The sequence below is a fragment of the Carassius gibelio genome, chromosome A3 (assembly GCF_023724105.1).
Source record: "Carassius gibelio isolate Cgi1373 ecotype wild population from Czech Republic chromosome A3, carGib1.2-hapl.c, whole genome shotgun sequence".
NCBI lineage: Eukaryota > Metazoa > Chordata > Actinopteri > Cypriniformes > Cyprinidae > Carassius > Carassius gibelio.
In genome coordinates, this window is record NC_068373.1 from 9,718,572 (window position 1) to 9,739,050 (window position 20,479).

Below are 20,479 nucleotides of genomic sequence, written 5' to 3' on the forward strand. Positions count from 1 at the left end.
TTGGTAAACTTTTCAAGGAAGTTGTTTTCTAGATGCACAGGGAAACGTCATAAAGAGGCCATGCCCATTAATGGCTCTGAACTAAACTGCTTGACCGATGGTGGTTTCCACTTTTACTTTTTTGGTATTTGATGAATCCCATGTGACCTATGTCAGCTATTGGATTTGCGCAAATAATTCACAATAACACTGTAATACGGTTTCACTCCAGTCGACTTTATATTCATCCTTTGCTCAGTATTGCAGCCCAGAGACCGAGGCACGAAACACTCTAACAGAACAAATGATACAAAGTGCTGTTTAATAAAAATACAAATCACCAGGAAATGAAGACACAAGTACACAAGCATCACATGCAAAGTACTAGGCCAAGCTGAACTCCACTAGCAGGTCTACTTTTGGATTCGGTGCTGCCCTTTCATATCATTCGCTAGGTAAATGTGTTTCTGCTACATCACACAGGGAGACACAGGTGTTCTGGTTACACAAGCAAAATAAATGCTTTGAAACATAAACACGATCTCCTGCGAGTTTTGGCATTTCTTATCCGAGACGTAGCCTATTGTATATTTTGTTTGAACAAACGTCACTCTCCAAGCACAAAGTATGATCATAACAAGATATACATAAATACTTTCACACTGATTTTTTTTGTTGTTGTTACATTTGTACAATCAATACAAAAATACTAAAATGTCTCTATGAAGTCTGTTTTATTACAGGTTTCGGTGTACAATACCATATTTCCATATAACTCACAGCCTCAAAACATTGAACGGAGAGTGTTTTTAAACTATTCTAAAGATTTAAGGAGGTCTGCAAGGGTTTCCTTGGTTTATTAGGCAGCTTTAATATAATAAAAATCCCATCTACTCTTTGTATAGCCATTTTAAATATGTGTTTTGATTATTAATTCAGGTTTTTATCTTCATCTGGTTTCAGCAGTGTGGTAATAACCCGTGTCAACCATTTAAATAACATCATATCTCTTCAACATTTCTATGAGCGACTTTTGAAAGATAACTCCGATAACGTAACTGAAAATAAGCATGTATGCTACATTATCAACTAAAAAAAATCATAACATAATACCACAGTTACACTCTTTGTATAATAAGTAATTTGCATATATGGCACAAACCGACAAGAAAGATGGAAATACGTTTATGAAAAAAAAAAATCGCTGGAAATTTAGTCTAGGGTTGCAAAAAGGTGGAAAATTTCCAGATAATGTTGGAAACTCTCCAGGACTTTTTCGAATATTGCAGGGATTTTTGGAAAGTTTCCGGAAATGTATCACCACTTTGCAACGCTATTAGTAAATGAAAGATAATTTTGAAAAAATCTGCCATCTGATTAATCTAAAACACCTCCCCATGTCATATATATATATTTCTCAAAATTCACTCTGATGACAGCTTTTTGATGAATCCAAGAACAAATTGGAGAAAATACTGAACAATGTTCCACATAACAAATAACTGTGGAACATAAACCATGAATTTCATAGATCAGATGTAAAGTATCAAATTACCGTCATAGAAACTAATGGCATTTTGGGTAACGGCAAACACAGAAGAGATGATGGTGCTTGAATTAATAATAAAATATCACTGAAGCCAGAATCTGATTCTCCACTAGATAAATATACAATCAACATTACACTTCACTGTGAATTAGGACAATCAAAAACACTGAAATGAAGATAAGCCACATCAAATATGACCAACAGATGAGGTTGTAGTAGCTGAAAATAACTGATGATGGTATGACTGACACACATATGAATGTGTAAAAAACAATGAGGTTACTGCTCTACTGAGAACAAGACATGTATGTGTATCAACTCAACTCAAAGGTAGTAGCATATGTGAATGCGTGTTTGCTAAACAGTTCTCAAAAGGCTCTCTGGGTCGGACAATGCACAGTAGAGTGTGTATCCCAGTTCATCTATTTCCTGTGGCGTTAGCTCACAGAACAGATCGACTTTGAGGTTAAGGATGCAGGGTAGCCTCCCAGCCTCTAGGTGTCCCACTAGCGCACGAAGAAGCTGCATGAAACGATTGGCGAGAGCTTCCTGAGTCCAATCGCTCTCCTGTTCACACAGGAGGAGAATTGCATTACTGAGCTGGCTTGCGTTTAATCGTGCCAGTGCTGGATTCAGTTTACACACAGCTTTAACGACTTTAAGACATGCGCAACGACATCCGGAGTCTTCCTGATCGAGTGCACGCAACTTTGCTGTTTGCGCCACGTGAAAACTCTGCCGCCACAGGTTCTCATGCCGTTCAGCGGCCAATCGATGCGGTTTGGCGATCAGCGAGACGCCGTCCTCCATAACAAGCAATGGGAGGAAGTCCACATAAAGGCGACGGTCTGTTTCATACTGGACTTCTAGTGCAAGCGTTTCTGACGGGACCACAGGTCGGATGACATAATCTAAAACACTACCGATGGCGGGCCAGTTGATGGAGCCTGCGACAAGCTTCTCGAAGACTTCTAGGACGCTCTTTGGGGAAAGGTAGCCACCCACCATGCAGCGGTCCCAGTAGCTGCTTCCACGCGGGAAGTACTCAAGGTTTTCCCGACGAACCAGCCAGAAGCCAGGAACATTCATGATGGTGTCCTCACCAGGAACGAATGACCAGAGATTCTTCTCAAGGATCATGGGTACCATTAGCTGGGCGTGGTCAGCAGTCACCACCTAAAAATGTGAAAAATGAAGAGTGAGGGGTGAATTAAAAACTAAAGCCCGACCGATATGATCTTTTGGGGCTGATACCGATAACGATATTAGGGAGTAAAAAATAAAAAGGTATTCTTATATTATAGTAAAGTACCAGTCAAAAGTTTGGACACTTTCCCCATTCATGTGTCCAAACATTTGACTGGTACTGTATATAGAATACAGTATACATAAACAGAATATTACATATACATAAACATTTTTTACAATGATCACTCAAATGTGATCAAACACTTACAATGATGTGACAGAGATATGTGATGGAGTCAAGGCATCTAACAATTTAACAATAAAAATTTAACAATAAACTTTACTATCCAAAATGAGTCTGACATCTGTGCACTGAACAGTAAAGCTGAAGTTTATTAAACTTTAATTCAATTTCATTCAACTTTATTCCGTTGAAGTTTATTCCGGCATATTCACAGATACCGATATATCGGCAACAAGCTCATATCGGCAAAACAATATATTGGTCAGACTCTATTAAGATCATTCAAAAATTGGAAATGAATACTTTAATTCAGCAAGCACGCATTATATTGTAATAATATTTCACAATATTACAGTTTTTATTGTATTTTTGATTAAATAAATGCAGCTTTTGTGAGCAGAAGAGACTTTACCAACCTTTAATAGCACTTGAATTAAAGGCCATGTTTTTCCTATATTCTTAGTAATTATTTGACAGAATTAAAACACTCAGAACTGATCACCCTTGTTCTCACCTGAAGGTCATCATATAGACTTCCGCTCAGGTACATTTCTCGTAGAGGCATATCAGGTAGTTTGGCATGGAGAAAGACTCGAAGCTCCGCACAGATATCCAACGCGGCCCTGCGAGCGGCGGCCTGCTCCTCCGAGGGGATCGCCACTCTTTCATGAAAGAAGGCCCAGAGGTGTTCCTGCAGTGAGAGGCGCATCCGTGCCTTCTGGAGTTCAGCCTTACCAGGCGGCCAGGCCTTACCAGCCTTACCACCACGGCCCATGACACGATGTAAAGAATCTAAACAAAAAAAGCAGAAGAAAACACGAATAGACATATGACATCAATTTAGCATACTTAAACAGTTAGACACCTTACAAAGTTCAAAACCTGGTACAACAATTCTACTTAACCACAACACACAGCCTAAAGCAAGACAATCTTCAATCTTACTTCACATCGACTAGTAATTCAGACAAGACAACAGCTAGTCAAAAATTATCATACATATCCCTAATGCCTATACAACAAAAGAAGGGTCTACAGAAACAGTGTTTTAGTTAAAGAAGGGTTTAAATACCCACAGAGCAAGTAAAGCAGACAGTCCAATACGTACAAGCCTGGTAAACAATAAGCATACAAGTTAGGATGAGATAAACCATGAAAAACCATGTCCATGATGGCTCAGGATAAGATAAATAAAAAAAAGTTGATTAAAATTACAAATTATGAATGAAAATTAAAAAATAAACAGATACAAAAATAAATAAATTTCCTGAAATCTATAAAAAAAAAAACAGTTCAATAACATGGAACAAACTAGTGTTCGACCAATGTGTTTTTTAACAGCCGATGCCGATATCTTGGAAAGCAGGTGTCAATATATTTTTTTTTTCAATTATTATTATTAATATTTAAGAATTTTTAAATAATTTGACAGTGGATCAAAAAAAATATCTAAAAGAAACATACTTATACTTTAGATGACAGTATTTTTCACAAATAAATAAATATTTAATAAAATTATTATATATATAAAAAAGTTAACACTGTAACCAACCGGGCACTCAGTATTCTGCGTTTGGTCTCAAGTTTTTTTGCATTGGGAGTCATATTTTTTAACACTCATATTACATACAGCACACAGTAAAAATTACATGAATATGACAGTTGGCAAATGCATAAAACGCAGCATAATTTGAAATCACGAGTTTAAAGTTTAAAGCATTCAATTCACACGGACCGACCGGGTTTGAGATCCAACAGGGTTTGTGAAATTAAATGTTCATTAGTAATTCAAAGATTTGTTTAAATTATATACATTTGTATTTGAAAAATGCCAAATATCGGCCGATATATCGGCATTGGAGATATATCGGTCGACCAATAGAACAAACCTAAAACAAACAAACAGTTGAAAAGCACACATTTTCTCAAGGCTGTTGCATACAAAAGCACAGGATGTTAAGCATGCAAGGCACCAGAGATTCATTACCTGGCTTGAAGGAGCTGGAGGAGGTGGGAAGCGTCTGTAGAGAGCGGCTGACGTTCTGTTTCATGTCATGGTTCAGCGTCCGTGGTGACGACCCCAGCCAGCTTGGTTCCTCCCAGCTTCTTCGCTCCGATGGGTTGGCTTTAGTGGGACTGGATGGAGCACTGAGTGTTCGATCGTACATCTGAGACAAAGCAGACTCAATTATACACTAATAATATTAATAATAATGAATAATATCTACGGTACTGATAACAAAGTATGTACTTTTATGCATGTATGTACTTAATAGGATCTTTTCTTCTTCTCATGAGGTACACTTGTAAGAGGTAAACTAAAACACACCTTTACATGTGGAAAAAAAAAAACTACACAACTTGTGCAAGCCTCTTCCATAGGATATAAAAAAAGGTTGACTTCCATCCGTTTCAATAAAAGCTCTTTCAGAATGACTGGAAGTTACATGTATAGTTTTCAAGATCACTGGAAAAGCTATTGCTTATGACACGACCCCTTTAATATACCCACAGGATCGAAGAGCATTACTTGTTCCTGTACTCACTCTTTTGACCGCCAGTGTGGCGATCCCGAGCATGGCTGCTCCTCCGACTCCCAGCACCAGCTTTGCATTAGAGAGCACAAAGTCGATCGCTGTGCCAAGCCCACTGTCATCTTTCTTTCCCTTCCGATCCCCGTTCACTCCTGCCATCTATCTTTTCCCTCCCTGAGACAGAGCAAGAAAGTAAAGGTTAAAGAAAAGACTAGAAATTGATTTTCTCATCAGCTGCAAGCTGTGCAATATGCAGAGCTTATTTGCAGTTCACTAAGTGATGACATCACATGAATCAATGTCACATGACACGGTCTAGTTATGTCAGCAATGGCTTGTGTTGTTATTGGTAAAACTTTTTTGACAGAGAGAAACAGGTATGGCAGGGCTCGATAAAACAACCGCCCAAGGGAAAGACTGTTTTGAAAATGTTAAATATATTAAAACATATTAAAAAGGTTACATTTATTTGACCGTTTCCCCTTAAACAGCTGGGAGAAAATCAAGTGTGTGTCAACACACAGTATACCTGTTCGGTCTTAAAGGGTTAAAGTGGCAGCAGGCTAATAGACCTACTGCTGTCTGTGTCATTAATGCTAATCAAACAACAAAAGACAGAGAAAATCTCTTGACTGAATGACTTTTAATTTGAGCTTTAATAAGATTTAATCTTGGTATGACACTGGCATCTAAAATTCTGGTGTCATCAAAAAAAACGTATTATAAATGTAAGATTAAATAGTTTATAACAAAAACAGTAACTATTCTTGTTTTTTGGGGGGGTTTTTTGGGTAGGGAAAGTGAAAATTCTTAGCATTGAGCTATTTACAGACCAGTTATTTTAGTAGTTTTAATACACTATTATAGTTTTAATTCATATTTCGAATTAGCATTTATTGTTATTTTTATATTTTTTTGTTTTCATTTTAACTTTTACACAATTCTCATTTTTATAATTATTAAAATTTGTATTAATGTTTAGTTTCCATTCATTTCTAGTTAGTAATTTTAGTTTTTCAATTTAATTTATATGGGTGTCATGGGATTATTTCAAATTTCAAGTTTTAATTTGTATATAATAATAAGAACAATACTAATAATATATTTTATTATAGCTTAAAAAAGTTTTAGCTACTGATAAAAACACCCAGCAAATGCGTACTTCCTACAGTGTTACTGATGCAGAAATCCCTTCTTACCGGCTAGCGGTCAGACTGTCTGTTACTGATGGACCGCTTCTTCTACACCAACCCGCCCAGCCCGCTGCTGAGGAAGAACTGGCCTCTCTTCAGTGCGTCCTCCCTCTCTGCTGGGGCGCTGAGGGTCTGACAGCGTCTGAACTCTCGGGTCACTGTGCGCCGGTAGTAATCTCGGTCGGTGTACTGTAGGTGTTGGCCTGCACGGAGCAGTGCTCGGTACAGCTGCAGCACAGCACTGCGGGACCAGCCGCCCATCAGGGAGAGCTCAGAGCGGCCAGAGACTGACGTCTCACACGCACCTGCAAAAGAAACTGGACGCTTTAACACCACCCTACAATAGATGACAACAGCTCACTGACCACAACAAAGCGATGTGGTTACTGCTGTCAGATTCAATAAACAGCTGACACACCCAAACAAACAGTATTCAGATCACCACAAATTCAGTGCTCTTCTTCAAACAAGGATAGTCCACGTGTGTCTTTTCAAAACACACACATGCATTAAACATGCATCATTTGAGATACAAATCCAGAATGGCTGTTTTTATTTTATGATTGTGGCAGTGTACTTATGTCTCGCTTCCCTGTTTTTTGTATGTCTGTAGTTTTTTTTTTTTTTGCAATAAAGAAAAAAAGGAGAAAACATTTGAGATCAAAAAACAAACAAACAAAACAAAAATAACACTAGGAATTTATTAAATATATATGTTTAAAAACACCTGACTTGATATCTGAACAAACAAAACAGGAGTAACCACTGCGATAGATTTCTAGCCTGTTCCACACCTAATATTTGGGATTATCAGGTAAAAATAAAAAAATAACCAAATATACAGGTTGTTAGGTTAATCGCACGATCTACAGGAATCAATTCAAGTGAATGTGTATGAAAATGAGACGTTTATAAACAGAGCGGCGGTTATTTGCATGCTACCGTTAGCTAGCCTCTGCTCCAGTGACCTTCTTTAACTCTGTATATATGCCGATAAACTCCTCCTCGGAGGTCTCATGTACTTCTTAAACTCGTATTCGAAGCCGATAAAACACTTGAACTCACGTTTGAAATAGACAGAGATGAATGTTTATCTTGTCAAGGGTGGAGAGAGATCAGTCTTCAGTGCGGGGTCGACAAATGCCGCTCCGGAAGAAGATTGGTAAGTGACTAGAAAGTAACTTCCGGGATTATTGGAACAAGTTTGTGGCCAGGGCTGTGGCTCAGATTAAACAAACGTTCCATTTAGAACTTTGTGACATTTGATTTTGTTTCCCAAACCCATATTTTTCCTGAAAAGCAAAAAAACATGATTCGTTCTTTTATTATTTTAGCCAATTTTTATTTTCATTAGACAAAAAATAACTCAGAAGGAACCCTAATATTCATTTTGTAACACTACTGTCAGGATATATTTTGAAAATGTGAGATCATTAAACAAGAAGCTTATAAAAGCAATAATTCTAAAAATTACTTTAAATTCTTTAAATTTAAATTCTAAACGTTAAATTCTAAAGCTTTTCAAATGTTTGTAACTGTCCCATAAAGCACATTTTATCCTAGTATTTATTTTATTATTACATTTGTAAAAAATTTATGTTCATTTGATGTTTTTGTTGTTATTCTCGACACTGATAGATAGATAGATAGATAGATAGATAGATAGATAGATAGATAGATAGATAGATAGATAGATAGGTAGATAGGTAGATAGATAGATAGATAGATAGATAGATAGATAGATAGATAGATAAATTGATAGATAGATAGATAGACATATATATATATAAATATATATATATAGATAGATAGATAGATAGATAGATAGATAGATAGATAGATAGATAGATAGATAGATAGGTAGGTAGGTAGGTAGGTAGGTAGGTAGGTAGGTAGGTAGATAGATAGATAGATAGATAGATAGATAGATAGACAGACAGACAGACAGACAGACAGACAGATAGATAGATAGATAGATTTGAAAGTAAGTTTACTGTCTACTGATCCACAGTGGCAAAACTGACAATAAATTGAAGAAACACCCAGAAACCCAATCAATAACTTTTTGACAAGAAGCAATAAACATAAAATTTTTCAAGTTATATGCATGATGAAGACATATTGTTAGTCTGAATAAGTCACAGTTAAACACTGTTCATAATTTGGATGTCTGATAGCAAAAAGCACCTTCCTCACGTGAGGCATAACTTGTTCAATACGTTCTTTGTTCGGCTAGAAGACACTCACACACTAAAAAAAATCATCTCCGCACAGTACATCACATGACATTTTTTTTTAGGTTTCCATGTCTGAACTCCCCACCCTTCTTCCACCATGTCTTGTAGTTTGATACAAAAAAACTTTTTTAGTTTAAGTGTTCTTTACAGGAAACCAGATTACAGTGAGCACAAATAACTCAAATGTCCAGATTATATTACTGTCATACTATGATATCCTAAAACTGATGAATGAGGTTATAAAGCAATACTAAACTAATTTAACTTCAAGGTCTTTCTGAATGAAGGAAGAAGGTGAATGCAGGAAGAACATGATGATTGTAGGTCATTAGATTTATAAAAACACTGTTTCTATATGAGAGAATAAGCCATAATTAAACACATTATCACAGCATACTGGTAAGGATCAAATGCAGTTTGCACACAGACAATCTACAAAATTCAGTTTATAGAAAGACTTTGCTCTCTAATAAGTAGCTTCTGCAGGAGTTAATGTTCAGAATAAAACTGTAGTATCAAAAATGGTGTACAGTTGTAGAAACTGTAAATGAGACTGAGCTTAGACTCTTTTATTGCTTATACAGAAAAGTAAAGTCTGTTTGCCTGTTATACTGTCCACGTCCATTGGGAAATAGGAAATTAAATTGCTTAATTGGAATCACTAGGTTCAGATTACAGCCCTCTTCTTGCTTGTTCACTGCAACAAAAGCTTGTTGCATGCTAGCTCTCATCGCATTGACAAGTCGACATAAACTTTGGAGGTATTTACTGTCCTGAGGTGAGTTGAATGTTTCTATATTGCTTTTTACTTCATATTTCTGCTCTGACATTGAAGCACATGTTTGTTGACAAACCTTAAATAATTGTACAAAAGTTGAAGAAATCACATTTTGCATTCATGAGTAAATTGCATGGGATTAAAATCAAGTAATAAAAAATAAAATAAAAGTTTTAACTGAAGTAAACCCAACTTTAACCCACTAGCTATGTGCATTGGTTTGCAGTACTAAATTAAAATTTTTAATAAAATTATTAATTCTGAACATTTCAAAATCCAAACAGATATAGCCAATTGTGTTTTAAATCAATAAATTAATGGTAGTTGGAAGCTAATTGATTTGACCTCTTATGGTCAGATGATTATGGATTTACTATTTTATTTATGTAAATTGTCCTAAAAATATAGCTGCTTTTACATTTCATTACATTATAATGCACTGATAACTGATAACTGATAATTTATGAAATGTCGTAAAGCCACAAAACATGAAACAAAATAAACAAAATACATACAATTCAAAAGTTTATACAAATATATGCTGACTTCATTTGTGAAAAAAAAAGATAAATACTGAAAATTTTAATTCATGCATTACAATGTCAGATCTTTATGTAATATGTATTAATCTCTTTGCTAGAAAATATAACTAAAACCAAACAAGATTTAGGTTTGTTGCATAGCGTGGTTTAGGGTGGTTTAAACTGTTTTAAGCAGGCCAATGTAATATTTTGCAGGCATTTATTATTATTATATAAGAATATTGTGTTATGCTTTACTGAATAAGGAGCTATGCTAAGGCAAATTTGTCTAACAATAATTAATTTACTTGTAATCGTACTTACTTGGGTGTTGCTCCTAATTAAGGTGAATTAATTCAGTAACAATCAATGCATCACATGATCAAGGCTACCAACAATGAACTTCCATGTCACCAGGGAGCATAAATGGAAAAAGAAAGACAGCATTACAAGAGTTACAAAAAGAGGCATGGCGTGATTAAATCAGGCAAAATCAAATTATACAACTAGGGACATGCAGCACGAGACATATTCCCATGACGACGGGCTATACAAACAGCATACTATACTCATTATGGCCACATGGTCAAAAAGTCATTTTGAGTATGTGGACCTTTGGAATGTGTAAAGGTTGTCAAATCATTGTGTACATTAAAAACGTTCATCCTTTTAAACATGCGTGTAGAGTCAAACTACATTTCCAAGCCACACTGAGACTTTGTGCTGGAAATAAGCCACTTTATTAAGTCATCTAATGAAATGATTGAATTACACATGACAAAAAAAAAAGTCTGAGAATGCACCGGGTGTAATCATTCAAACATGGACTTAAATTTAAATCACATGAAACAACTGTAGCATGTGGCCTAAAGTTTTATGTTTCATCCTCTACTCTACAGGATGGAGCAACCTGATTATCCTATTCCAGAACTGGATGTTACGCTCCAGGAGGCTAGTCGGGTGCTTCAACTCACTTTAAATCCTGACCAATATAAATACTACAAAACTGCCCTTCTTCAGCAGAAAGATGCACTCCAGGAAGTCCAAGAACAGCTGAAGAAACACATCTCTGGACATGAGAACTGGGTGACTGAGGAATTCAAAAAGCGGCTGCTCTCCTGCTACGATCCTCTGCCCAATTCCACTGCTATTCCTTCTGTCCTGCCCTCCTCTAAGCTAAAGGGGGAGTTTGCACAGACAGAGCGGGCTACGGCCCTGCTGTGGGCAGTTGCTAAGCTGTACAGTGAACCATGGCTGGTAGAAGGGGATGTACCAACTGAGCGAACACAACAGTCACAGGTTTTTGCGGCTAGTCGCCTACCAGGCAAGATTCAGGATGAGCTAAAGGTGAAGTTTTGGCTCCATTATTTTTATACATCTAAGTTCCAGTTTTCACTATTGTAAGATTCTTTAGCAAAGTATTTTTTTTTTTTTAAATTCTGACTCAATTTTAATGACATATTTTCTTGGCCTTAATGTTCCAGACATACCCAGACAGCCTTCACGCCATATTGACCTGTCGAGGGGGTATATTTCCGATTCAAATTTTATGGCAACCAAGTCCAGGGGAATCTCTTTCTCCTTTACCTCTCAATGACATCTATGCCCAACTGATGCATGCAATGAGTCACCCAGGAGCATCCCCCGAACAAGACCCATCTACTATTTGTGGTCTGTCTTCTCTTCATCGCCAAGTCTGGCATTCTGTGAGAATGGATATTTTAAATGCAGGGGGAGAAGCAGCAGTTTCGCTTGAAATGATGGAGAGTGCAATTTTGGCTGTTTCCTTGGACGACAACCCAGCACCAGCTGATCTTGCAAATATACTCAATGCTGTCCGGCTAGGAGAGAAAAATGGCAGATCCTTGCGATACTACGATAAGGTATGTAAAAACTAATTAGGGAGTTTAAAATGAGAGCTTTATAATTAGTACTGTGTAGTAGGAAGCTTAAGTTCCCATGCTAATCAACGTTTGGCAAGATTCAGAATTTAAGAATTGTATCAAACTTAAAAGCTTTTTAAACTTTTTTCAAATAAACAAGTAATATTAATTACTTTGGATTAATAAATATTATTAACTCAACTGTCTGTAATGTTTAGATATGAATGGCAGAATGATATAACTATTTACCATCTCCATCAACAGGTGGTGAACTTGGTGGTTTTTAAAGATGGCCAAGCAGGTATGTTGTTCGAGCATAGTGCCCTGGATGGAATGGTAGCTGGACTTATCGTTGAACGTCTGTGGCAGCTCTCAGAATCAAAAAACATAGAAATGATAAACAACCAAACCAATGGTTTAGCTCCACCCTCAAATGCTGGTTCCCTTCATCCTAAACCTCTGAAGATGCCACCGGAAGGCATAACCATGCCAAATCAGTCTCTTTCTAGCCTTCTACAAGCCAGCCAGTCTGTCATGACTTTTGAAGTTTCATCTTACCCAGATGTGTTCACCACATTAAGGGGCCACAGAGGTTTGTATGATGCATGGATTAATTTTACTTTGCAGCTATCCTTGAGGCAGACACTTGGGGATGCAGCTACTAGACTTATCATGGTGACACCTACTCACATGCGTCACTTCAAACATGGCCGCTGTGATCCCACATACTCCACAACTGTGAGATCTCACCAGCTTGTTACAGCACTAGTGACCTGCATTGGCCCAGACAAGGTTCCCCGGTACACAAATGAGCTTTTCAGGCTCTTTCACCTTGCCTTTTTAGAGCACAAAAACCTAATTAAAGCAACAAAACTTGGCCTTGGCGTGGGGCCTCATCTGGCAGCCTTGCGCAGATCTATGTCTCAAGATAACCCACTCAAAAAGTTTCTTGACCCTTTTGGATGCCCTTCAATTTACTTGACTGGATCAGATCTGATGGAGGGAGTTGAGTGTGCTGTAGGTAATGTGTATGCTACAGACCAACTGGCAGTCACATATCTAGGAAGGAAGGACAAAGTACGTCTAGTGCTGAATGGGAAGGGTACTTTCACCAACATTCTGGGAAATCTCAAAGAAAGACTTGAGCTCAATCTAGAACTAGTAATGCTTCTGGCACTAAGGTATGCCATTGCTGGGCAGATGGGAGCCACTGAATGTCTCCTGCAAGATAATGAAGAAAAACTAGTAAATGGATCTTCAGTGGATGATGCAGTCAAAGCTGTAGAGCAGAAAGGACACAACAAAATCAGGAAGACAGATTTCACTTTAGTGATTCATGGCGGGGCAGGAGAGGAAATTATGTTGAATCAAAAGGTGATTGGGACCATCGAATTTGCTCTTCAAACAGCTCTAACTCTTGGAGCACAAGTGCTTTTTCATGGAGGTAGTAGTCTGGATGCAGTACAAAGAATTGTAGTTGCATTGGAGGATTGTTTCTTGTTTAATGCTGGCAAAGGATCAGTATATAACAGAGATGGGGAGCATGAAATGGAAGCCACCATTGTGGATGGGCATGGAAATAACTCTGGATCTGTGGCTTGCCTGCGAAAAGTGAAAAACCCAATAAAAGCAGCCCGGTGTGTTATGGAAAAGAGTTTGCACTCATTACTAATTGGAGAAGGTGCAGAAGAGTTTCTAGACAGTCTTGGAGAGAAAGACACAATACTGAAATCAGAGTATTTTGACACTGACATAAGATATAAGGAGTTGCTTATGAAGTCAGGTAATGACAAGAATAACCATCCTCAAACTGTAGGTGCAATTGCGTTGGATAAGTGGGGCAAGTTAGCAGCAGCCACATCTACCGGAGGTTTAGTTGGCAAGTGGAAAGGCAGAGTCGGTGATACTGCTATAGTGGGGGCAGGAGTATATGCTGATGAGAAACTTGCTGTGGCATGCTCTGGTGATGGTGATGCATTCTTACGCCAGTCAGTTGCTCACAAAGTAGCCAGCTTATACAACCTCAAAGGTTACAGTCTCAGACAGGCTTGTCGGGAAGTTATCCATAATGATCTAGAGGAAAAGTGTGCAGGAATTATTGCTGTAGACCATCATGGTGAAACCGTTATTGAAACCAATGCTGGGGTTATGTTTGTTGGTTCAATGGTCAATGGCATTCCTCGAGCTGAAGCTTTGAGACCTATAAGGGGGTTTTCAAATGTGATTTGGGAGACTAATGAATTGGTAGCTCACCTACAGCCCAATCCTTGGACACCAGGAGCCACCATTCTCACCCGAAAAACCATTAATGGACCTAGAAGCATCTTTCAGTTAGTGTTGCCTGACTATGTAGCAATGATGCAGGGGGCAAGGACTGTTGCCAATCTCCTTTGCGAGAAACTTGGTGTGCACCGCTGTGCACTTGTGTCCATGCCAGAATTCGACAAGCCAGCCTACATGAAAGTCTTGCCTCTCCATGGCCTAGAACCAAACTGGAAGCCTCATCTAGCTGAGGAAATGGAGTTCAATCCTTATGATCCTGGATACTGTAGCTCCAAATGTGGTCCACGATGTGAAGATATACATCTCGACCAGGTGCAGGCAAAGATTCGCTCTCAACTCCCAACACCCAATGCCCCTTCCTGCTTCGACTTCCATGGGGATCCCTCTGATGGTGGCCTTTTCCCACGCATTATTCGTGGTGAAGAGCAACAGTGGCGTGTCTGGGAAGACAATGAACATGTGGCCTTCCTTACTCCTTTTCCAAATACACCAGGCTTTACAGTTCTAGTGCCAAGAAAACCTCTTACCAGTGATATTTTCCGTCTGAATGAGAGTGACACTACAGCCCTAATTGTGGCAATACGAAAGGTTGCTCATCTTTTGCAAGAAGGAATGAATGCCCACGGTGTAGCACTCATATTTGAAGGCTTTGAATTTGATTATGCCCATGCCAAACTGATTCCATTAGTACCTCAACCTAATGACCTAAAACCTCCAACTGTTGCTTCTCAGTTCTGCCCAACTTATGCAGGATATGTAACATCAGTTGATGGGCCCCCAGCTAACAAAGAGGACCTTACAGAGATGCACACCAAGATTACAAAGACTACTGCCCCTCAGTCCTGGAAAGACCCCCAGACTCATGCTGCATCAGCCATTAAGAGTAAATGGTATCGCAGTCTCTTTCAAATCCAAAACACCCTGTTTCATAGCACGGTAGAGTACTTCAACAACAAATGCAAGTATGCTTATGCACTGACACCTATCACAACTGATACAATCTCTTCTCCAATGGGTCTGGGGTCAGATTCTGAGCCTGTGTTTGTCAACATGCTGGGCCAAGATGTATATCTAGCGGACTCTATGCAGTTTGTTTTAGAGTACTTTATGAGGTTTCACGATGGTCTTCCCGGGACTTACTATGTGTCCCCCAGTTTCAGAGGGGAAGATCCTGATGCTACACATCTAAACCAGTTCTACCATGTGGAATGTGAGCTCTTGGGTGACATGAATATAGCCATTAGTATAGCTGAAGGTTATGTTGCCCATTTGACCCAGGCAATGCTAAAGGAACATTCCGACATTATCTTAAACACAGCTGGTACACTATCTCATGCCAAAGAACTACTGAAGAACTTAGAAAAACCCCTTCCAAGAGTAACCTTGGATCAAGCCATTCACATTATGCCTTCCTCTGATTGCCTTGAATGGGTTCAGGAGGGACAACCACAGTTTGGAAGAAAGCTAACTCGAAAGGGAGAAAAAGTTCTAATTGAACATTATGGAGGTGCTGTTTGGCTGACAGAAATGGACCATCTTGGAGTGCCCTTCTACCAAGCATACACTGAAGGTTCAGACAGGAGCAAAGCCAAGGCAGCTGACCTCCTTTTAGGGTTAGGGGAGACAATCGGACTTGGGGAACGTCATTCTACACCTGAAATGGTACGAGAGGCCTTACAGCACCATGCTGTTCCAGAGGACTCATACAAATGGTACATCAACATGCGCCAAGTCATCCCTCTTCTTACAAGTGGATGGGGTATGGGCACAGAGAGATATCTATGCTGGCTTCTACAGCACAAAGATGTCAGGGACATGCAAATCATACCCAGAATGAAAGCCAAAAAGTTCATGCCTTAAGTGGTATATATTAGGCCCCAAGTGCTGTATCTTATGCAAGTGCAAGAGCTTTTTACAAACACAGGATACTCAGTAATTATACTGACAGGTGTAGGATTATAATTTTACATATAACGCAAGGAATCAATGCCAAACATACTCTCAAGTTAAGTCATGTCAAAATGTTTTTCTATAGCACAAGATAATAATGATATGGAATTTTGAAATACAAGTTATTCTATAACTACACAACATTTCAGATTGTTACATATTTAATTTTCTGACAACAGAATTTTTTATGTTTTGAGCTTGGCTTGGTTGACAGGTTGATTTATAGAAATGCTGAAATTGTTTAAATCTATCTTTGGATCTTTTTCTCTTTCCTTGTTTTATTTAACACTTTCTTAAAATATTATATGAATGCATTACAAACCAGCTTGCTGATTTATAATAAAATGTATTGTAAGACTCTTTTATAACGCTATTTCAAAGTATAATAATAAAATTCAAATAAATCTCCCTTGATGTATTTTAATTGTTTTATCATTAAACACTAAGCTCAAGCTTGTCATTCCAAACATGTGATATCAATTATTGTCATGTATAATGTAGTTGGATAATTATGCTAACACCATAACAGAATGAAAACCACTAAACAGATAATGATCAAGATCAAAGGGCAACAGCTATGCCCTTCTGTGGCAATAACTATTTGGCAAAAACAGGACCAGAGCTTTGCTAAAACCGTCATTATTCACTATGTAATTTTATTCTCATGACCAACACTCACTCCCACAAAATTGCATACCTTGTGACAAGCTACTGAAAGAAGTCTCACAAACTGATAACAACACTCAGATAAAGAAAACAGTGCCTCTTTCTCCAATTCGAACAAGTCACATAGGGCAGTATAACAAACAAAACAATCGTTTCTACTTCCAGGTAAGATATTGGCATATGGCACAGTTTAACTGCGATAAATCATATGAATGAAACAGATGGCTTTTGGAAAAGCTAGATGATATTATATGTCATATATTCATTACAACCCAGACTCAGTTAAATGATTTCAGAAACAATGCACTATTTGCACACATTACTTAACATCACTTGCATGGCTTCTATTCAATTATTTCCATCATTGATTATATTTATATGTATTTCTCATGCATTTTCATACTGTTTAGAAAAGAAGGCTATTTATGTTTGGAATGGACTAAACGGTCACATTCAATCATGTATCTGTCATAAAACCCTTACAAACCTGCCCCATAAATCTATGCCTATGCAATCATGTGTATCATACGTGCTTCTTTACTGAATAGCATTGCAATCTGTAAGGCAGGGGTGTCAAACTCCAAAAAAAAAGTTTAGATTCAACCCTAATTAAACACACCTGATACAACTAATCAAGTACTTCAGGCTTATTTGCAAACTACACGGTGTGTGTTGGAGCAGGCTTGAAACAAAAGAGAACATAAATACTGTTCCAAATCCACTAAAATCATAATTTTATATGATCTACTCTAAAAGGTAAACATGAGAAAAAGAAGGGGGCACCCGGATTTGAACCGGGGACCTCTTGATCTGCAGTCAAATGCTCTACCACTGAGCTATACCCCCATACACTTCTGGATTCCATGTCTCCACAATATATCCCCGTATGTCGCACCTAAATTGTGGTCAAAACTGACTGTAAGACTTATTATAAATAAGCAAGAAACTAATTATTGATTTTTTCCCTTTTCCAACACACAAAATATAACATCGACGTAATATGTGAGCTCTGATTCATTGCTGGCTATTTGCAACAATAAGTTAACGTCACGGAAGAGGCGCGTGAGAGAAACATGGCTGCTCAAGCTCGAGCTCTCGTAGCGGCGCGATGGCTCGCGGACGCTGTCAAAAACAACCGAGTAGGACCAAATCTGCGGATATTAGATGCATCTTGGTATCTACCAAAAATGAAACGCAATCCCAGGGCCGAGTTTGAAAAAACGCACATTCCCGGAGCCTCGTTTTTCGACATCGACGAGTGTTGTGACAAAAGCTCCGAGTTTGATCACATGCTGCCTACGGGGGGCGAGTTCGCACACTACGTGGGTAATCTGGGAATAGGGAACAACACTCATGTCGTCGTTTACGATGCCAGCGACTTCGGCTCGTTCTCTGCTCCACGGGTGTGGTGGATGTTTAGGGTGTTCGGGCACACTTCGGTGTCGGTTCTGGACGGCGGGCTCAAGAACTGGTTAACGGGAGGTCACCCTGTTACCGAACAATATAGTAAACCAGCATGCGCTGAGTTCAGGGCGTCCTTTAACAAGTCTTGGGTCAAAACTTATGAAGACATTTTGAACAATATTAAAACCAAAGAATTCCAAGTGGTCGACGCCAGAGCCAATGGAAGATTTCGTGGGGTTGAACCAGAGCCAAGGGAGAGTGCGTATTATTACACAATTTCTCTGTAAAACAGGGTAGCATTTCCTAAGTTATGATATATTAGGTCTGCAAATGTATCCATGCATGTTACCCCTCTTACTCTTTTGCAAAGACTTAGCAGTTTCCGCAAATTTTGTCCATACAGTACCTGATAGCCTTTTAATTATCTGCAGTGATACAGTATGAGTACACACAAGCAACACGTAGACAAATTAATAACTGCTTTTTATATCTATAACATTTTTATTTATTAGTTTGACTTATTTTAGAATCACAAAAATGAAAAATTTTGCTGAAATAAGATTTTTTTTTTAGCTTTTTATTATTATTATTTTTTTCAGTTAACGTCACACAATGCCATACTTCATACATATTTTTGTTTAATTAGTATACTTGCATTTTGTGTTGAAATTCACACAGACATCTAAGTTATTTGTGAGGTACTTTTATAGAATATATAAGACAAGGTAAAACAACCAAAGATTTATGTACCAATATAAGAGAAATGTTATTTACCAAAAGGACAATTGGCTTATACGGTATCTCTCTATCTTAGACACCGAGCCTGGTCATATTCCTGGATCGATCAACATGCCTTTCCCCAGCTTCCTGGACTCGACTTCAGGTCTAGAGCTTCCTGTGGAGGAACTCAAGAAGCTCTTCCAGCAGGCCGGAGTTGACACGCAGAAGCCCTTCTGGGTCACCTGTGGCTCAGGTGTGACGGCCTGTCACATCGCCCTCGCTGCTCACCTGTGCGGTCACCCGGGGGTCTCTCTGTATGATGGTGCGTGGGCCGAGTGGTTCACCAGAGCTGCACCTGAACACGTGATCTCTGAGGGAAAAGGAAAACAGCCATGAGACCATTTCACAGAAATAAAGACTTCACTGGAGTTTTAATCGAAGCCTCATTTGTATCAGAAATTATTGAGTGAAAAAACTATTAAGTGCTGCACTATTCTACTACTGATGCATATGCATTAAAGCCCCTGTTCTGGTTTAAATAACAGTTATATAAATCTAGGAAGAGAGTTCAAAGAAGGCATAAGCAGACAATTATGCTTTAGCAATTCATAAATCAGATGTCAAGAATACAGAAGAAAACAATTCTTCAGAGTAAGTTTCTAGAATGTAATTATAAATGATGTTAAAATGTTATCTTCATATCAATATAAGTGAATCATTTAGCACCACAGCCTTAATGAAGGAAATATTAGTAATCAATAATGCCACATCTAACATTTTTAGGCAATAGAAATGTGATCTTTACTATTTTAAGTTTTAAAAACAAACTAAAATGAGTGACTTAACTCTGTTGTTCCTGTTTTTACATTTCAGAGTTTATCTAATAAAGACAATGTACTGTAAACACAAACAGCTCCTGTCTTATGTGTCAGTGTTTATAACGATAAAATAAAATGTTTAAATATATATATTTTCAAAATTTCAGTTTCACTCTACACCTGAGGGGCATTTTCAAATTGCCCTCACTGTTAAATTGTCAACTTACACATATATGTGCGTGTGTATTGGAAAAATGATTGCAATACAATAGGAAGAGACACAATTATCAGATATTTGAGGAGTGATTAAAAGAATAAATGGCATAAAAAGGAAATATGAAATGCCAGTATATCAAAATGGGAAAATGGCAATTAGTGATGTGACAAAAAGCTGAGATGTCGGCGCAAGTGCTAGTAAAGATCCAAACCTCTGAAAATTTATCAAATATCAGATATTCTTGATATTTGGGTGTATAGCTTATATGTCAGTATCATAAACAAAGCACTAAGAATATGTAATGGAGCATTTAAA

At 38.1% G+C, this 20,479-nt stretch overlaps 3 protein-coding genes and 1 non-coding gene across 4 annotated transcripts; 2 read left to right on the top strand and 2 right to left on the bottom strand.

The window, feature by feature from the left end:
- Positions 1 to 195: 195 nt before the first annotated feature.
- LOC127945835 (mitochondrial dynamics protein MID51-like) lies at positions 196 to 7,839 on the bottom strand. Its single transcript, XM_052541930.1, has 6 exons — positions 7,753 to 7,839; positions 6,694 to 6,992; positions 5,507 to 5,668; positions 4,948 to 5,128; positions 3,475 to 3,752; positions 196 to 2,704 (listed from the first exon to the last, which is right to left on the bottom strand). The coding sequence occupies exons 3-6, from the start codon at positions 5,651 to 5,653 to the stop codon at positions 1,886 to 1,888; spliced, it is 1,425 nt and encodes a 474-aa protein (XP_052397890.1). The 5' UTR covers positions 5,654 to 5,668; positions 6,694 to 6,992; positions 7,753 to 7,839; the 3' UTR covers positions 196 to 1,885.
- A 1,766-nt stretch (positions 7,840 to 9,605) lies between these two features.
- si:ch211-256m1.8 (uncharacterized) lies at positions 9,606 to 16,747 on the top strand. Its single transcript, XM_052541951.1, has 4 exons — positions 9,606 to 9,702; positions 11,123 to 11,570; positions 11,708 to 12,106; positions 12,371 to 16,747. Exons 2-4 carry the CDS (start codon positions 11,124 to 11,126, stop codon positions 16,247 to 16,249), a joined length of 4,725 nt encoding a protein of 1,574 aa, XP_052397911.1. The 5' UTR covers positions 9,606 to 9,702; position 11,123; the 3' UTR covers positions 16,250 to 16,747.
- A 1,032-nt stretch (positions 16,748 to 17,779) lies between these two features.
- On the bottom strand, positions 17,780 to 17,851 carry trnac-gca (transfer RNA cysteine (anticodon GCA)). Its single transcript has one exon. It is a non-coding gene; the product is annotated as a tRNA-Cys (tRNA).
- A 195-nt stretch (positions 17,852 to 18,046) lies between these two features.
- On the top strand, positions 18,047 to 20,039 carry mpst (mercaptopyruvate sulfurtransferase). Its single transcript, XM_052541959.1, has 2 exons — positions 18,047 to 18,667; positions 19,224 to 20,039. The coding sequence occupies exons 1-2, from the start codon at positions 18,079 to 18,081 to the stop codon at positions 19,523 to 19,525; spliced, it is 891 nt and encodes a 296-aa protein (XP_052397919.1). The 5' UTR covers positions 18,047 to 18,078; the 3' UTR covers positions 19,526 to 20,039.
- The last annotated feature ends 440 nt before the right edge of the window (positions 20,040 to 20,479 follow it).

Excerpts from the sequence above, each read along its gene's own strand:
- mpst (XM_052541959.1), top strand. The coding sequence starts at position 18,079 with ATGGCTGCTCAAGCTCGAGCTCTCGTAGCGGCGCGATGGCTCGCGGAC. Across the intron at positions 18,668-19,223 it reads TGAACCAGAGCCAAGGGAGA|ACACCGAGCCTGGTCATATT; the intron begins GTGCGTATTATT and ends TCTCTATCTTAG.
- LOC127945835 (XM_052541930.1), bottom strand. The coding sequence starts at position 5,653 with ATGGCAGGAGTGAACGGGGATCGGAAGGGAAAGAAAGATGACAGTGGG. Across the intron at positions 5,129-5,506 it reads CCACACTGGCGGTCAAAAGA|ATGTACGATCGAACACTCAG; the intron begins GTGAGTACAGGA and ends GCTTTGTCTCAG. Across the intron at positions 3,753-4,947 it reads CTCCAGCTCCTTCAAGCCAG|ATTCTTTACATCGTGTCATG; the intron begins GTAATGAATCTC and ends TTTTTTGTTTAG.
- si:ch211-256m1.8 (XM_052541951.1), top strand. The coding sequence starts at position 11,124 with ATGGAGCAACCTGATTATCCTATTCCAGAACTGGATGTTACGCTCCAG. Across the intron at positions 11,571-11,707 it reads AGATTCAGGATGAGCTAAAG|ACATACCCAGACAGCCTTCA; the intron begins GTGAAGTTTTGG and ends TTAATGTTCCAG. Across the intron at positions 12,107-12,370 it reads CCTTGCGATACTACGATAAG|GTGGTGAACTTGGTGGTTTT; the intron begins GTATGTAAAAAC and ends CTCCATCAACAG.